This window comes from Borostomias antarcticus, assembly GCF_949987555.1.
Source record: "Borostomias antarcticus genome assembly, chromosome: 18".
Classification (NCBI taxonomy): Eukaryota; Metazoa; Chordata; class Actinopteri; order Stomiiformes; family Stomiidae; genus Borostomias; species Borostomias antarcticus.
In genome coordinates, this window is record NC_140251.1 from 11,522,031 (window position 1) to 11,540,359 (window position 18,329).

At 48.1% G+C, this 18,329-nt stretch overlaps 1 protein-coding gene across 1 annotated transcript in view; it reads right to left on the reverse strand.

The window, feature by feature from the left end:
• Window positions 1-18,329, reverse strand: part of zfpm1 (zinc finger protein, FOG family member 1) — a 92,084-nt gene that overhangs the window by 29,775 nt on the left and 43,980 nt on the right. The window contains exon 3 of the mRNA XM_084452762.1: window positions 13,153-13,302. Within this exon, the coding sequence (XP_084308888.1) occupies window positions 13,153-13,302 (150 nt within the window). The remainder of the gene's footprint in view (window positions 1-13,152; window positions 13,303-18,329) is intronic.

Below are 18,329 nucleotides of genomic sequence, written 5' to 3' on the forward strand. Positions count from 1 at the left end.
CAACAATAGCCCCCCACACACACACACACACCTACCTACACAAACACACACACATAAACACACACCTACAAAAACACACACACAGCTTATCCATGGTGAGGTATGACCAGACGCCAGAGTCCTTATCCATCCTGCACCTTCCTGAGTCTACAGCAGCAGCAGCCTTATCCACACACACACACACACACAAACACACACACACACACACACACACACACAGGTACACACAGGTACACACACACACACACACACACAGGTACACACACACAGGTACACACACACAGGTACACACACAGGTACACACACACACACACACACACACACACACACACACACACACACACACACACACACACACACACACAGCCTTATCAATATGGCCAGTTCAGCAGCCAGTGGCCATCCAGCCTGCTTTACAACCCCCCCATTGTAAAACAATCAGACCAGCATTAATGACATGAGTAATGATATTACCCAATAAGCACACAGGAGGGGAGAGGGGGGAGAGAGTGGGAGGGAGAGGGGGGGGGGCGGGAGGGAGGGAGGTTAGGAGAAAAGAGATGGAGCAGGGAGGGAGGAGAATAGAGGGGGAGAGAGGGGGCTGGGGGAGAGGGAGGGTGAGGCAGAGAGTGGGGGAGGGAGAGGGGCAGAAGGAGATGAAGGAAAAGAGAGAGAGGGATGAGAGATTGAGTTACAAGGACAGAAGAGAGAGAGAGGGACAGAGAGAGAGAGAGAGAGGGAGAGAGTGAGGGATGAGAAAGGAGAGAAAGGAAAGCTCTCACCCACGTGTTGATGAAGTGCTTTGGGAAGCTGGCCAAGACAAGGAACACATCTGCTCCTCAATGCCCAGCACACTAGTCCCCCTACGGTTCACATACAGACCCAACACATCCACAGAGGATACGATAGCTCCACACCACCCTATCCCACCTAGACAAGAGCAAGGGGAGCGTGTCGGGTTATGTGAGATTGCTGTTCATCAACTACAGTTCAGCTTTCTACACTATAACCTCACCCAGACTCGACACCAAGCTCAGGGTCTTGGGGCAAAGCAACGCCCTCTGCAGGTGGATCCTGGACTTCCTGTCAGACAAACCCCAGGTGATGAAGGTAGGCAACCACACCTCAGGATCGCAAGGCCCTACAGAGAGTGGTACGGTCAGCTGAACGTACCTTGGGGGGGGGGGGGGGGTTACTCCCCCACCTCGAGGACATCTACTCCAGAAGATGCAAGACCAAAGCCAACAGGATCCTGAAAGACCCCAGCCAACCAGGAAATGGACTGTTCTCTCTGCTACGGTCAGGGAAGAGATACCGCACTCACATGGCGAGCACAGAGAGGCTCAGGAAGAGTTTCTTCCTGCAAGACATCCAGCTCCTGAATGACTCAATCTAGAGCATCTAGATCTATCTAGTAGTATCTACTGATAGAATATCTACTGCACATAACATAACCACATGCAAATGAAAATGTCTATACACCCCCACCCCCACCTCCGGGATTATTTCTTGACGTATTTATTCATGCCCATATATAACATCTAAATAATCCATACAGACCAATATCTATCTTTCCTACCATTACTCTATACTGCATAGAAGTGGTACTTAATGTGTAATTTGTAAATTTGGAAAATAGGCTCTGTGCACCAGCTCCACTACTTCCTGAAAGTAACTAGGCATCTTTATTTCCTGTCCTATATGATTGGATTAAGTGATTAATCAGGTGTGCGCTGGGTCTGCCGCACACCTGATTAATCACTTAATCCAATCATATAGGACAGGAAATAAAGATGCCAAGTGACTTTCAGGAAGTAGTGGAGCTGGTGCACAGAGCCTACTGTAATTTTTAAACATAGTTTAAACATAGTCTACTGAGCATAATCCTGGAGTCGGCAGAAACATTTCATTGACTGTACATGTACGTTGTGACAAATAAAAAAATCTCTTGAAGCTCTTGAGGACGGAGGAGAGAGAAAGAGGGAGGACGAAGAAAGGACACTGCAATGAAGCAGTATAGCAGAGCAAAGAGCTAGATCAGTGAAGACAACAAACATGGACCTTACAAACGTTCACAAACCTGACCCTGAACACACCTGTTCTCCACCTCACTACACAGAGACCCAACACACTGAGTCACTGGCCAATGATCTACTCTCCACATCGACCCAGCGCCACGGCAACCTAACTAGCGCTGTGCTGCTACTCACGTATGCTCGACCAAACCCTGGCACGTCTACTCTGTCCAATCAGAGGCCGGCGTACTCACTCACTCATCAACACCTCCCCTGATTGGATGTCAATGAGGAAGCGCGCCATGTAGCCCCTCCCTTCCCAGTAATGTGTATGTGCGTGTGTGTGTGTGTGTGTTTGTGATTCCTCAGCACCCTCACACTCCTCTCTCTCAGGCTAATTGATTTTTAAAAAGACTATTGTTGATATCAAATGAGCACATCGCGACGGAGCTATTGATTTTTTGACACGGTACAACAGGAAATCTTTATCTCCGCCGCACTCCGACCCAGCGCTAATAGGCGGGGTTTAACCTCTGCTGAATGACAAATCCTCGGGCTGCTTCCCACTGCTGATACTAACGCACGCACGCACACACACACACACACACACACACAAACACGTGCATACACACATGCGCACGCACGTGCGCGCGCACACACACACACACACACACACTCCTCCTGCTGATACTAATACACTCTGAGACTGAGACACAGGGGAGAGCGAGTGTCTATGCGTGCGAGCGTGTGTGTGTGTGTCTGTGTGCGTGTGTGTGTGTGTGTGCATATGCCCAGCTGGTTTCATCTCTCTCTCTCTTCCCCAGAAGCCTTCCCTCCCTCGGCAGCCAGGGACGTGTGTCCCCGGGGTCCAGGCGGTGGAGGCACCACAGAGCCAGGTTCCCGGGATAGGCATCTCCTGCTCAGGACACAATCATTTCCATTTTACCCTCTGTTGCACAGCGCCGATAAGACACCTGCGTCGTCAGGCTAATCAGATGAGCTTCCACAGAACTTTATCATTGACATTTACCACTGTTTACACAAACTAATTTCTCTTAACTGCACCGCTGAACTTTTATCTGCAAAAACACATACCTCGTGGAAAGGAACGGCAGCCAAACATGCAAATTCCAAATATGCGACATGAGATAAAAAAATATTTAAAAAAAAAAACCTGTGGGGGTGAACTTGAAATAGCATTTGAAAAAGGGGGAAGAAATAACAAGTTGAGTTGATGTGAGAATGGCGAGAGCCTGCGGACTGTGGACACATCCTCAGGTAACCCTCGGCTCGCTAGCCCTGGCGCACGGGAGGAACCGTGACATTCACCACTTAAAGGCAAAACTTCATTTCCAGTTTAAAAGGTTGTCGGACAAGGCGAGAGCGTTCCTTGGAGTCGGACAGTTGGCCGACAAAGATGGCTGGCCAGCAGGCTCTTCTGAGTTTGAGTCTGAGTCAGATCTACTCTCTTAATGTACGTAGAACCTTTTTCATGTCCGTGAGGTTCTGTTTGGAACCCTAAATGGTTCTTTTTCACCTGAAGGTTTTTATTGTCTTTTTTGCTCTAGGAGTGCACATAGCTACAGTATAATACATCACCATTACACTATATACTATAAACACATTATAATATATCTACTGTCATAACCAATATATTCATATGCAGATTTGCATGAAGCGGGTGTGTGTGAGAGAAAGAGAGAAAGCGTGTACTGTATGTGTGTGTGTGTGTGTGTGTGTGTGTGTGTGTGTGTGTGTGTGTGTGTGTGGGAATGTGCATGCGCAGGAGTGTGCATGTGTGTGCATGCAAACGTGCCTGCCTGTGTGTGTGTATGTGTGTGTGTGTGAATTAACCCACTCACTATTCCCTCCCTCCCTCCCTCCCTCCCTCCCTCCCTCCCTCCCTCCCTCCCTCCCTCCCTCCATCTCTCCAGGCTCCTCTCTCTCTGCTGCTACCCTTTCATAAATTGAAAGTGCAGACCTTCTAGGAACTGTTCCTGATAATCACACATGAATTAATTAGAAAATGTTTCTTGACATTCTCCCAGCACATAAGGGGGGGGTGGGGGTGGAATACTTGGGCAAAGCCACAAAATTAATTGTACGGTATGTGACTTCTATAATTAATTCAATCATTAATTTATCGTCTACTTTAACAGCTCCTTCTGGCTGCCCTGACGACGTTCCAATCACTTCTGCTTCAGGACAGAGGCTTGGGAGAGAGGGAACGGGGAAGAGTGATAGAGGGATAGATTAATGGGCTAACTCGACATGGACGAGGTTGGACGGAGACGAGGGTTCTAGGAACATCAAAAGGCCGTGACGTGGGAAGAGATCCCTGTGCGCAGTAATCATAGCAAGTGAAGAAGTGAGCCTGGAAAGTGAACCAGGACCTGTGGCCCAGGGTCCACAGACAGCTAGCAGCGTATTACCATAACGCCGTTTCCTGTAACACAACCTGACTGTTAATAAGCAGAAGAATGTTTTTATTTTTTTTTAAATATATTTTTAAGGCGTTTCTGCTTTATTATGATAGGACAGTGTAGGTGACAGACAGGAAAGGTGGGAGAGAGAGAGAGAGAGAGAGAGGGGAAGACCAGCCCATTGAGCTACCAGAGCGCCCCAATAAGCAGAAGAAAGGGGAAGTGTTACCCGGCTAACGGAGAAGGTAGAAGTGATGCGTCCTTTCACTTCCTAAAACTCTCTCTGTGTACGTGTGAGAGAGAAAGAAAGAGGGAGAGAGAGGGAGGGAGAGAGAAAGAGAGGAGAGAGAGAGAGAGGGAGAGAGAGGGACAGGACAGTGGACGAACAGCGAGCAGACAGGGGAGAAGCCCAACTGAAAGGCTACGTGGAGGAAGTGCAGGATGTGGGCTAGCGGGAGAACAGGCCAGATAGGGCGTAATCACCAGGCCGTGCCAGGCCAGGCCGTGCCAGGCCAGGCTAGAGTCCTGTGATGGAGGGCGGCTGGCTCACACCAACACATGGGGCCGGGACAGCGCTGAGAAATGTTCCCTCAGATTACAGCTCCGCTCCATCCATCATCTCATAGAGGAAAAGAGAGACACGGACAACTGGAGGAGAAAGAGAGAGAGACAGGCTGGAGGAGAGAGAGACAGGCTGGAGGAGTGAGTGAGAGAGAGACAGGCTGGAGGAGTGAGAGAGAGAGAGACAGGCTGGAGGAGAGAGAGACAGGCTGGAGGAGTGAGTGAGAGAGAGACAGGCTGGAGGAGTGAGAGAGAGAGAGACAGGCTGGAGGAGAGAGAGACAGGCTGGAGGAGTGAGTGAGAGAGAGACAGGCTGGAGGAGTGAGAGAGAGAGAGACAGGCTGGAGTAGTGAGAGAGAGAGACAGGCTGGAGGAGTGAGAGAGAGAGAGACAGGCTGGAGGAGTGAGAGAGAGAGACAGGCTGGAGTAGTGAGAGAGAGAGATAGGCTGGAGGAGGGAGAGAGAGACAGGCTGGAGGAGTGAGAGAGAGAGACAGGCTGGAGTAGTGAGAGAGAGAGACAGGCTGGAGGAGGGAGAGAGAGACAGGCTGGAGGAGTGAGAGAGAGACAGGCTGGAGGAGTGAGAGAGAGACAGGCTGGAGGAGTGAGAGAGAGACAGGCTGGAGGAGTCGGAGAGAGAGACAGGCTGGAGGAGTGAGAGAGAGAGAGAGAGACAGGCTGGAGTAGTGAGAGAGAGAGACAGGCTGGAGGAGGGAGAGAGAGACAGGCTGGAGGAGTGAGAGAGAGACAGGCTGGAGGAGTGAGAGAGAGAGACAGGCTGGAGGAGGGGGAGAGAGAGAGAGAGACAGGCTGGAGTAGTGAGAGAGAGACAGGCCAGAGGAGGGAGAGAGAGACAGACTGGAGGAGGGAGAGAGACAGACTGGAGGAGGGAGAGAGAGACAGACTGGAGGAGGGGGAGAGAGAGAGAGACAGGCTGGAGGAGTGAGAGAGAGACAGGCTGGAGGAGTGAGAGAGAGAGAGAGAGAGACAGGCTGGAGTAGTGAGAGAGAGACAGGCCAGAGGAGGGAGAGAGAGACAGACTGGAGGAGGGAGAGAGAGACAGACTGGAGGAGGGAGAGAGAGACAGACTGGAGGAGGGGGAGAGAGCCGAGCGAGAAGAGACAGGAGAGGAGAGAGGACAGAGAAAGAAATAGGGAGATAGAAAGACAAGAGGGGAGAGAGAAAGAGAGAGAGAGAGACAGAGAGAGAGAGAAGTAGAGGGGAGACAGGGTAGCAGGAGGGAGGAGATAGAGAGGAAGAATGGATTAACTAGCTTCTTCATTATAGATAAATAAAGATGGCACGTCCAACATTAAACACCAGGATTATTACCACACATTGAGACATGTAATGGCAACCATTTATTCATAAGGCAGAGATTAAAGTCAAGGCAAATTTGTTTACGATGGAAGACTGACATACATCGCCGTGCACACGCACGCACGCACGCACACGCACACACACACAGCTGACATGCAAGCTCAAACATACACACACACACACTTGAGAGAGACATAACCTGACACAGTAGTGTGCGACACAAATACAGTTGGCATCGGCGTGCACTTTCAAACCACATGGTTCCCATCGCCTACCACACTCCAAGGTTACGTTGCCAACGCAGGTGCGTGCCCTCTAGGCCAGGACTCCCAAAGGCATGACAGCCAATCAAAGTGACATCCCACTTTGATTGACAGGTGCAATAACATGAAGCGAGTGGGGATGTGAGGCTCTGGAGAAAGAGAGAGAGAGAGAGAGAGAGAGAGAGGGGGGGGGGGGGGGGGGGGGGGGGTGCAGGGGCAGCCGAAAAAACAAACACCCATGCAGGCAAATATCTGTCTAATCCAGCCCTAGACCAGAATTGATTGGCATCCTCTAGCAGGACCAAACCACAAACTACTACAACAGACGCAAAACGACGTCAAAACTCATTTCCATAACGAACGACAACGTGAAATATTTCCATTATTTATCAGGCATGTATGATGTGGTGATACCGTAACAGGTTTCACAAGTTTGTAGAGAAATCAATGGTCTCTTCTCTCTCCTCCTCCTTTCTCCTCCCTTCTCCTCTCTCCATCATCTCTGCTCCTCTCTCTCTGCTCATCTCACTCTCCTATCTGCTCCTCTCTCCTCTTTTCTCCCCTCTCTCTCCTCTCTGCTCCTCTCTCTCTCCTCCCTTCTCTTCTCTCTCTCCTCTCTTCTCCCCTCTCTCTCCTCTCTTCTCCCCTCTCTCTCCTCTCTGCTCCTCTCTCTCTCCTCCCTTCTCTTCTCTCTCTCCTCTCTTCTCCCCTCTCTCTCCTCTCTTCTCCCCTCTCTCTCCTCCCTTCTCTCTCCTCTCTTCTCCCCTCTCTCTCCTCTCTTCTCCTCTCTCTCTCCTCTCTTCTCCCCTCTCTCCTCCCTTCTCTTCTCTCTCTCCTCTCCCCTCTCTCTCCTCCCTTCTCTTCTCTCTCTCCTCTCTTCTCCTCTCTCTCTCTCCTCCCTTCTCTTCTCTCTCTCCTCCCTGCTCTGCTCCTCTCTCTCAGAACAGTGGTCTTCTAAAGAGGGTTATGGGAGGCTTCAGTCCCTCTCTGCTGACAGGAGAAAAAACCTACACCTTCATAATGCCAAGTGTACACACACACACACACACGCACACACACAAACACACACAAACTACACAACCCCCCATACCATCCTAATGCTCGCCCAAATACAATTTGAATCATTCATATGAATGATAACATACAGAGTATTATGATGGTGCCTCCATGAATCATTATAATTAACTACCATACGATAAACCCTTTCCACGCCTGGTAAATAATAACAATCATTATTACCTCAGCCATTCTAATGTTTTATTGAGGGGTCATTTGAATAAGCCTCCAGAGCAGCAGGATAAGACATGAGGATATGAGGAGGCAAACTGCTGGCCAGGCAGGAATGCTGCTATGCTGTGCTGACCAAGCTGGACCCCATATCTCCTCCTCCTCCTCCTAATTCTCCTCATCTTCCCCGTCCTCCTGATTGTCCTCCTAATTCTCCTCCTCCTATAATTCTCCTCCTCCTATAATTCTCCTCTTCTCTGTCATTCATTGTCCGTGCCCCCCCCCCCCCCACACACACCTCCTCGGGGAGGAGCCGGTAACCACGGCAGCGTAGAGCTACTGCCAGTGAGAGGCGGAGGATTACAGTGACACTCATTTGCATAGGGAGAATCTGAAGCGATGAGGTAGAATGTGGCGAACCCCCCAGCCGGCAAGGTCATTCGCCAGATAAGTTTTTTTTTTCTTCTCTTCATAATTTATTTTGCATATCATACAGGAGGGACACATCCTAGATTAAAAAGCAGCCTTAGTATCGCACCATCCCTGATAGCAGTGAGCCCAGCCCTGGCGCAACCCTCCACCATCACACCCTGCTCAGGCCTAGCGTCACACACACGCGCACACACACACACACACACACACACACACACACACACACACACACACACACACACACACACACACACAGACACACACACACACACACACTCACTCACTCACTGAAACACACACTCCATACAGTATAAAGACAAACGCACACACGCACACACACACACTCCATATATACACACTCACTCACTCACTCACTCACTCACTCACTCACTGACTCATTCACTCACTCACTCACACACTCCATATAAAGACAAACGCACACACACACACACATGCACTCACACAGAAACACACACATACACACACTTACAGACACATGCACGTACACACACACACACACACACAGACAGACACACACTCCATATACAGACACAGACACATGCACACACACATTATATAGACAAACACACACACACGCACACACATGCTCGCACACACACACACACATACACACACACACACACACACACACACACACACACACACACACACACACACACACACACACACACAGAATTTCAAAGATTCTTGTAATCCATCTATTTGATGTTGATGGTTTTTCATGATAAATAAATGCCACAAGGTGATGTTTGTTGACAATGAATGATGGAGAGAGAAAATATAAATCCAAATCCTGCTTTGATAATTACAGAACCCACCACAGGTTTATCAGAATAAGATGGTGCACATGCAGCTATAAATACAACTAGGGCTGCGAGCAGCAGTGAGCGGGCCCTCGCACCCCACGCGTGTCGGGGTACGGCGCCGTTAAAGGGTGTGCTATTTCGGTGTCCAGTACTGAGAGAAACTTCCTGTCAACAGTAGGTGGCGCTCTAAGCGTGACTCAATACCGACACATAGATGTGTTCAGGACGGTACCTTGATGAAACGTGAGAAATGTTGTGTAAATCGGACAATGTATGTAGGAGTTATGATGACTTCCTGCTTGACCTGTAGGCGCTATAAGTATGACTCAATGCTGACGCACAGATGTGTTCAGGATGCGACCTTCATCAAGCGTGAGCAATTTGGTGTAAATCGGATAATGTATGTAGGAGTTATGAGGACTTCCTGTAAGCAGTAGGTGGCGCTATAAGTATGACTCAATGCTGATGCACAGATGTGTTCAGGATGCGACCTTCATCAACCCTGAGCAATTTGGAGTAAATCGAATAACGTATGTAGGAGTTATGAGGACTTCCTGTTTTAATGGCGAAATGTCAACATTTGGGGGGGCGCCAAGGCAAGGGTGTTGGTGAAAACTAAATTTTTTGATTACTTTTAATCTCAAAGGTCTTAAGATGAAGCTGACCAAATATAAAGTTGATTGGATTAAATCTGTAGGAGTTCGTTAAAGTACGAGGCATGGAAATGCTAAAAACAAGGAAAAAATGGCACATTAAGAGCAAAATGGCTGACTTCCTGTTGGATGTTGGGTGTTGCTCCAAGAGACATTTTAGTGTGTCTCGATGAACTACATATGGCCACCGAATTTCGTTTGCCTACATCAAACTGAAAGGTGGGGCTCGCCATTTTAAATTTTCCAGGGGGTGTGAGCCGTTTTGCTATGCCCATTTCCGTCACCCATGAATTATCAATTTTTTCACCGGGACTGACGTATGTGCAAAGTTTCATGCGTTTTCATCGATGTTTAGGCCGCCAAAAAATAATTTGTTTGGGGAGAAGAAGAAGAAGATAGGAGAAGGAGAATAATAATCCTTACAATTTCAATAGGGCCTCGCACCGCACCGCCAGTGCTCGGGCCCTAATAAACTAACACAACACAATAGAAACAATAGAAATCACAAATAAAACATATATGAGTGAAATAAGGTAAGGGGTATTTGAATTGAATCATCTCTACATATGAAACAATATTAACAAACAGCCTATATAATATATTTGTACTATAACAATATTGTCACTAACAGCCTAGATAATATATTTGATATGTAATATGAAGAATATATATTCGTCATATCTTTCTTTTCCTTCCTCCTCTTAATCTCAGTTTAATCAGTAGCACTGAAATGTTGTTTCTGAGGAGAGGTGTGGACGTACACACTAATGTCTCTAGAATATGGGAAAGATATTTGAATTGTATGAGCTCCTTAATAATTCCTATACAGTAAATATTGTTTTAATTACTAATTAACAACTGATTCTTGTTATAATTAAACTGTTGTTATAATTAAATTGTTATAATTAAACTGTCAGAATCTAGAGGAGGGTTTAAAAGTCAGGTTCGGTCATAGCTTTGGGGTAAAGTGGCCAGATAGCCCTATAGGTGGCAGGTCATCCAAATAAGTGTTTACACTTTCACATGTCATCCCTTGGATTACTGTTTTTACTCAATCCATAAATAAAATCAATCAATCAATCAATAATATAAATCTGAATATGCATACAAAAATAAATTATTGAATTCTGTTCCTCAAGACATCATGAGAGGGCCGAGCTGGCAGCGCCTGGACACACAGGGGAGAGATCTGCTCTATTCCAGAAACATGGAGAGAAGCAGACGGATGGAGAGATGGAGGGATGGAGGAGAATGGAACAGTGGTCCTCATCATTGACCAGATCCATTACTGTCTGCATTGGTGTCGAGGAGAGGAGGTGGACACAGAGAGAGAGAGAGAGAGAGAGAGAGAGAGAGAGAGAGCAAAACATGGGTAGGAGACAGGGATGAGAGGATAGAAAATAGAGTGAAGGAAAGAGTAGAGAGGGAGAGAAAGAGACAGACAGACAGACAGACATGAGGATAGAAAGTGGACAGGTCTGTTTAGTGAGATTTCTCTCCACAGACACACACACACACACACACACACACACACACACACACACAATGGCTCAGAAGGTTCTAGATCCCTCACTAAACAACCAGCGACAGATCGAGGAACAACAGATAAACTAAACGACAGAAAGAAACGCGTGGAATGCAAACACTGGGCTGTCTTTTTTTATTTCTTTCCATACAAGCAAATGTTCCCTCTCTCGGGGGATTGTGGGAAATGTCTGATGGAGGAGGAACATGACCACGTTCCCCACAACTCCATGCTGAGGAAGAGAGAGAGAGAAGGAGAGAGAGAGGGATAGAGAGAGCGAAAGAGAGGCACAAAGAGAAAACAAGGAGGAGAGGACAGCGTGTCTGTTTATGGGAGGAGGAGGGTGTTGTTAGTGGTGATGGAGAGACCAGAGGAGGGGTGGATGGAAGGATGAAGGGGGAGGGAGGGATGGGAGGGGGGGTATGGGGGGGTCTTGACGATAAGAGAAAAATTCAGACCGGTCAAAGTTTCCCTTTTGCCAATCGTGCTCCTGATAAAGACAGCGCCTGCTCCAGAGCTGATAGAGGGGCTATCTCTCCCTCGCTCCCCCTCTCTCTGTCGCTCCCCCCCCGCCCCCTCGCTCTCCCCCCTCTCTCTCTCTCTTTCTCTCTCCTTCCCTCGCTCGCCCGACAGTTAGTTTGTGAGGGAAAAAAGCGTCCTATCACCCCGGCATCACGGTGCAGCCATCACACAGCAGCCACACAGCAATTAATATCACCACAATTACTGTTAAAGGGACGGGCTGGGACGCCATGATAAAGAAAAACATACTCCATGTGAAGAATTTAAAACACACACACACGCACGCACACACACACACACACACACACACAAAACATAAGACACTGCTTGAAAAGATCCAGTGGTAATCTCTTCGCATTATTTAACCCGCTGAAGACAACTGAGGGGAAAATAAATACGAAACCCAACCAGAGGAGAGAGGAAGTAAACATAAATAAATAAATAATGGCGGGTGCATGTTATCTCCTCAGTTGCTGCTCTCCGGTTTGATTCTGTTAGCAGTGGAATAAATTCTCTCTTCCCTCACGTTCGCGTCTCCTAGTCACCAACGCTAGCAGCCAGAGAGAGAGAGCGCTTCTATACACACCAAAGCGACTTCAACACACACACACACGTCTTCAACTCTTTATCACACATAGAGACATGTTAAACACTGACTAAAAGTAAACAATAAACTAGTATTTACTGTATCTAAAGAACAGGATATACAGTATGTTATTAGTGATCTGTCTCATTGTGAGTATTCCCATATTGGGACACATGTTGAATGTTGATAATGTCAGTTTTCGTCAGTCACGAAAACAATCAAATGCCATTGCTGCTGGAAGTGCTGGAAGCTAGCCTCGTGAGACCATCCTGATCTCACAAGTTCACATTGTTCCACTCCACTCATCAGTCTGGCAAAGCTCAATAGAGATCCGTTTGTGCTAGCCAATGAGTGTTCTGTGAGGCAGCTACCTGCGTGGTTTAGGTGTGACAGCAGCGAGAGGCGATATTATATGGTTCGTTGATCTGATTGGTTTAAGTTAGTGATAGCCAGTGATAGACAGATGGTTCATCCAATCCCCTGCCAAGTACTTTTGAAAGTGCCTGCCCTTTTCCAAACAGTTCCCAACGAAGCCTTCCCAGACAGCTGAGTGGAACACACCATCTGGCGCGTCCGGTTAGCTGGAAGGGGCTTGGGCTGTTGCGTGTGCCCCTGCCTACAGGACCATGGAGGGCTGGGAGTTATCAAGAGCTGTTAACCCCTTCAGTTCTGAACCAGAAACAGAACACGGAACACGGCTGTGGGTTCCTGTCACGCCAGCACAGACGGATCGGCAGCACGTGCATTGGGCTTCAGGGGGAGGGGCCTATGGGGGAGAGGAAGAGCATAGGACACTCACCTGGACCTCTCCAATGTAGCCGCTCCTCCTCCTCCTCGCCCTCTTCCTCCTCCTCTGCCCCGTCTTCTTTTGCGCTGTGTGTGGGACCTCTCTCTTCCTCCTCTTCCTCTTCATCGACAGGGTCTCCCCGGGAGTCCTGTGTCCTGGGCTCTGATCACACACAAGGTCAAGGGTCAAGGAAACAATGAGCCTTCCATGCCACACAAACCAGGGGTATGATAGTGTAGGTGGGCGTTATCATCACACACAGGCACAATGGGAGCATAGAAACCATTCATCTGTTGCCATATTCAATGGGTGATTCAGTGTGTGTGTGTGTGTGTGTGTGTGTGTGTGTGTGTGTGTCGTCAGAGCCGGATCCTGTGTGTTGATCAAAGCCAGCAGTGAAAGGCTCTCTCAGCTGTGTAACACAACACCTCAGCTCTGAGATGGACTCTTTGATTCTCCACACCACCAAGATCTGACTCATTACAGACAATGTAGCCTGCTCCCCCTCTCTCTCTCTCTCTCTCTCTCTCTCTCTTTTGCCCTCTATCTCTCAGTCTTTCACTCTCCGAGTGTTTCTCTCCCCCCCTCTTTCTCTTTCTCTTTCTCCCCCTCTCTTTCTCTCTCTCTCTCTACATTAATGTGACCTTCAGCAGTCTAATCACTGATATCACTGATTAGGGTGATTACTGATGCTTCCTGATCAAAGTGATCTTTGTGTGTGTGTGTGCGTGTGTGTGTGTGTGTGTGTGTGTGTGTGTATGTGAATGTGTGTGTGCGTGCACTGTGTGTGTGTGTGTGTGTGTGTGTGTGTGTGTGTGTGTGTGTGTGTGTGTGTGTGTGTGTGTGTGTGTGTGTGTGTGTGTGTGTGTGTGTGTGTGTGAACTCTGAACCTGCTCTCTGGTATCTCCCGGGTCATCACACCAGTGTGTTCCAGCGGGATGGCCTAATGATTAGTCCACCAGATGATTTGTTACATCTGAGAGTCCCTCCCCCATCCACCCCCCCCCCTCCCTCCCCCCCCACACACACACACACACAACCACTGCCTCATCCCTAATACAAACTACCACGCAGTAGGAACTCGACCCAAAATCATCCCTTAAACCTCACCCCTCTCTTCCCATCCCAGAATCTCGCCCCCCAATAAACCTGCCCCTGATGAAACCACCCCTCCCCTCTCTCTCTGTCTCTCCCTCTCCCCTCTCTCTCTCTCTCTCTCCAGACCCACCCCAATATCACCTCAGCTGTGTGCACAAAGGCCATGTTTACCCTCGCATTCCCGCTCCGATAAACAGCGATAGCGCCCGATCGATAGCGGCCATAAACGCCGCCGGCCCATGTGACTCCGCAGAACTCCCCGTTATTAATGGATCTGCTATCTGCTGGAGATCTGAGATCTGGGGTCATAAATCAACACACACGCACACACACACATACACACACACACCTCTAACTAACTCACCTACCTACCAACCTACCTACTGTACACATCCCCTACAGCTCTCTACCCCACCCTGTACACACACACACACACACATGCACACACACACACGTACAGTATGTATTCACACCTGCACACATGCATATACACGCATTCATTCACACACACACACACACACACCGCCATCTTAACAGTCCCATTATTTTCTGCTATAAATCACGATGAATGGCACATTGATTTTAGCCTGCAGGGCGCAGTGAGGGGAGGGGAGCTGGAGACACAGTTATTGCGTTTAATATGATCAATTTTATCTCCCATATCATCTGAACAGCACAGGCAGGTATCACGAAGAGTCGACAGACACTTTTCTGCCAACCACCCTCCGCCCTCTCCGTCCCTCCCTCCCTCCCTCTCTCTCTCTCTCTCCCTCTCTCCCCCTCCCAGTCGAGACAGCTTCCATCAATCTGATAAGCCCAACTTCCTCTGTCACACCTGCGGGGCAAAGTCACCCAACAACCTGAACTACTAACTTCTACGCTGACTGCCTTCTCTCTCTTTCTATCTCTCTCTCTCTCTCTCGGTCTGTCTCTCTGTCTCCATCAGTCTCTCTCTCTCTCCCTCTCATCCCTCGTCTCTCTGTCTCCTCCTCATCTCTCCTGTCTGATCTCCCTCCTCCTGTCTCTCCTCCACACCTCTGTCCACCACCGACCCCAGCCTGACCCCGTGGCCTCCCCCGATCTTCTCCTCCTCTGGCCCTCTCAACGTTAGATACAGGGCCTGTCTCAATGTTACATACAGGGCCTGTGTCTCAACGTTACAGACAGGGCCTGTGTCTCAACGTTACAGACAGGGCCTGTGTCTCAACGTTACAGACAGGGCCTGTGTCTCAACGTTACAGACAGGGCCTGCATGTTACTGCAGGGTGGAGGCCTCTAGAGGACACACAGACCTCCTTTGTCTTGGCTAGAATAGTTCCACTAACTATGGACTAGAATTGAGTGAGGAACACTGGAAAGGTACAGTAAGTCATTTTCGGTCCTCCTTTTACTGTTGGGGGCAGCGTGGAGGACGGCTGGATCTCCACATCTACCCCAGAGAGACAGAGACAGCACCACCACAAGACAGGGAGATGTGGTTTGAACAGATGCGAGTTCTCACTCACTATCTCTTTCTGTGTGCGTGTGCGTGTGTGCGTGTGTGTGTGTGCATGCCAGTGTGAGCGCGTATGAATGTGTGTTTGCGTGTGAGAGAGTGCGCGTGCGTCTCCGATCTTGTCAGCCCATTGTATAGTGCAAATTAATATATGTGGATGAGCGGCGTGCCTGGTTCCAGGTACCTCCTTCTTTATGGGGGATGAACGGCGTGCCTGGTTGCAGGTTCTGCTAGAATGTGTTTTTCTCTCCTGAGTTATCAGCCTGTTATCGGCTGTGTCTCTGCGTCTCAGATGGAGGATAAGGCCACTAGCCTTTATTAACCAGCGCTGGCCAGATAAAGACCTGGTATTGATCCTGGGTTGAAAGAGCAGGTTCGTCAAACACGTCTGATATACAGGCCACTGATAAAGGTAGCGTGGGGGCGAGCAAGTAGATCCTGGGAGAGGGAGTGATAGAGAGGGAAAGAGAGGGAGAGAGAGAGGGAAAGAGAGAGAGACAGAGAGAGAGGGAAAGAGAGACCGAGAGGGAAAGAGAGAGAAAGAGGGGGATAGATAGAGAGAGGGAAAGAGAGAGTGACAGAGAGAGAGGGAAAGAGAGACCGAGAGGGAAAGAGAGAGAAAGAGAGGGGTAGATAGAGAGAGGGAAAGAGAGAGGGAAAGAGAGACTGAGAAGGAAAGAGAGAGAAAGAGGGGGATAGATAGAGAGAGGGAAAGAGAGAGGGAAAGAGAGAGACAGAGAGAGAGGGAAAGAGAGACCGAGAGGGAAAGAGAGAGAAAGAGGGGGATAGATAGAGAGGGAAAGAGAGAGTGTGAGAGAGAGAGAGGGAAAGAGAGAGATAGAGGGAAAGAGAAAGAGAGAGAAGGAAAGAGAGAGAGAGAGAGAGAGAGAGAGAGAGAGAGAGAGCTAAATCAACACGGTGAAGTGTTGCTGTGCTCTGTCAGGTTCCACAGATGAGGAAAATAAAACAATGCAGTCAGTTTGTTGTCTCCGAAAAGTAATCAACGCTCTATCTCCCTCAAACACACACACACACGTACGCACATGGACACGCGTACACACACGTACACACATACACACATACACACACACTCGCGTACACGCACACATAGATCCAGTCTTGTTCCATTTTCTAATCCTCACCTACATGAGCGCGCGCACGCACACACACACATACGAACACACATGAACACACACACCTGAGTAATCTCTAATCTAGTCTCTCGATTAGCAGCTGACAGAATTTCCATGGGTTTATCAACCCCAGCCAACCAACAGACGCTTATCACTCCTGCCACGAGTTTCACAAGAGCAGGACATTTCCAGATTAAAAAAGAAGTGGAGAAATCCTGAATATGATTCAGAAGTCAGTTGTGTTAGGGCTAGTGTTGGAGCAGACTGAATATGATTCAGAAGTTAGTTGTGTTAGGGCTAGTGTTGGAGCAGACTGAATAGTTAGTTGTGTTAGGGCTAGTGTTGGAGCAGACTGAATATGATTCAGAAGTTAGTTGTGTTAGGGCTAGTGTTGGAACAGACTGAATATGATTCAGAAGTTAGTTGTGTTAGGGCTAGTGTTGGAGCAGACTGAATATGATTCAGAGGTCAGCTATGGGAGGGCTGGGGAGGAATGCTCTGTTTACACATGGGAAACATGAGCTCTAAATACAGTACAACTAACACATCGGAGAAAGTATCTATTTATTGCTTTTAAAATATTTGTGTAATGACAGACATCGATGCTGCGTGGACTTGCTAATTGAATCAACAGCTGACATCTGACTGTACCTGGAAAGCTTCTGAACACTTGGATGCAGTTCACTGTAGGCAGTCGATAAAGATCATCTAGGGACTGCTATGCATCCAGGCACTCATTACCCTTAGTGTGTGTGTGTGTGTGTGTGTGTGTGTGTGTGTATTTGTTTCCATTGAGGACCACTTTTGAAATACGTTTTTTTTTAGTAGAGGTCGACCGATAAATCGGTTTTGCCGATAGAATGTTTTTAGAACTATCGTTATCGGCTGAACTGGGCTCCAATAGTGTCCAATGGCTGCACGGCCTCCACCTATTGTAAATAAACCATATTCTAAATAGAATAGACCATAATGATGTAGGCCTAATCCACCAAATCACACAAGGCTGTTCTGTTACATATTTAATACACTTTTTATCTATTAAAACCAAAAATTAGCCATTACTATAGCTATATTTGAATTAATTGACAAGGATCTGGACCACAAAGAAAGGAATTTTAACAAAATGTCCTGGATACAGCCTTCTCTTGGGTGTGAGGAAGACATTCTTAGAGATTCTCCTCAGTGAAACACATTCATTCATAGATTACATGAATAGTAGAGGAAATATGTTATGCACAGTTGGACATGTAGGCCCAACAGGTGACAGAGGGCAGGTGTGTGCAGGTACTGTAGTAGAGGCTTCAACGCCTGAGGCAATAAACATGACAGGTAGGCCTGATCCCTCTGAGTTTTCATTACTCTTTGCTTTTTAGCCTACAGCACGTTGAGTTTGATGATCCAGATGTATTTATTTAGGTATTTAATTTATTTCACAGTGGCAATTGGTTTCTTTTTCTTTTTTT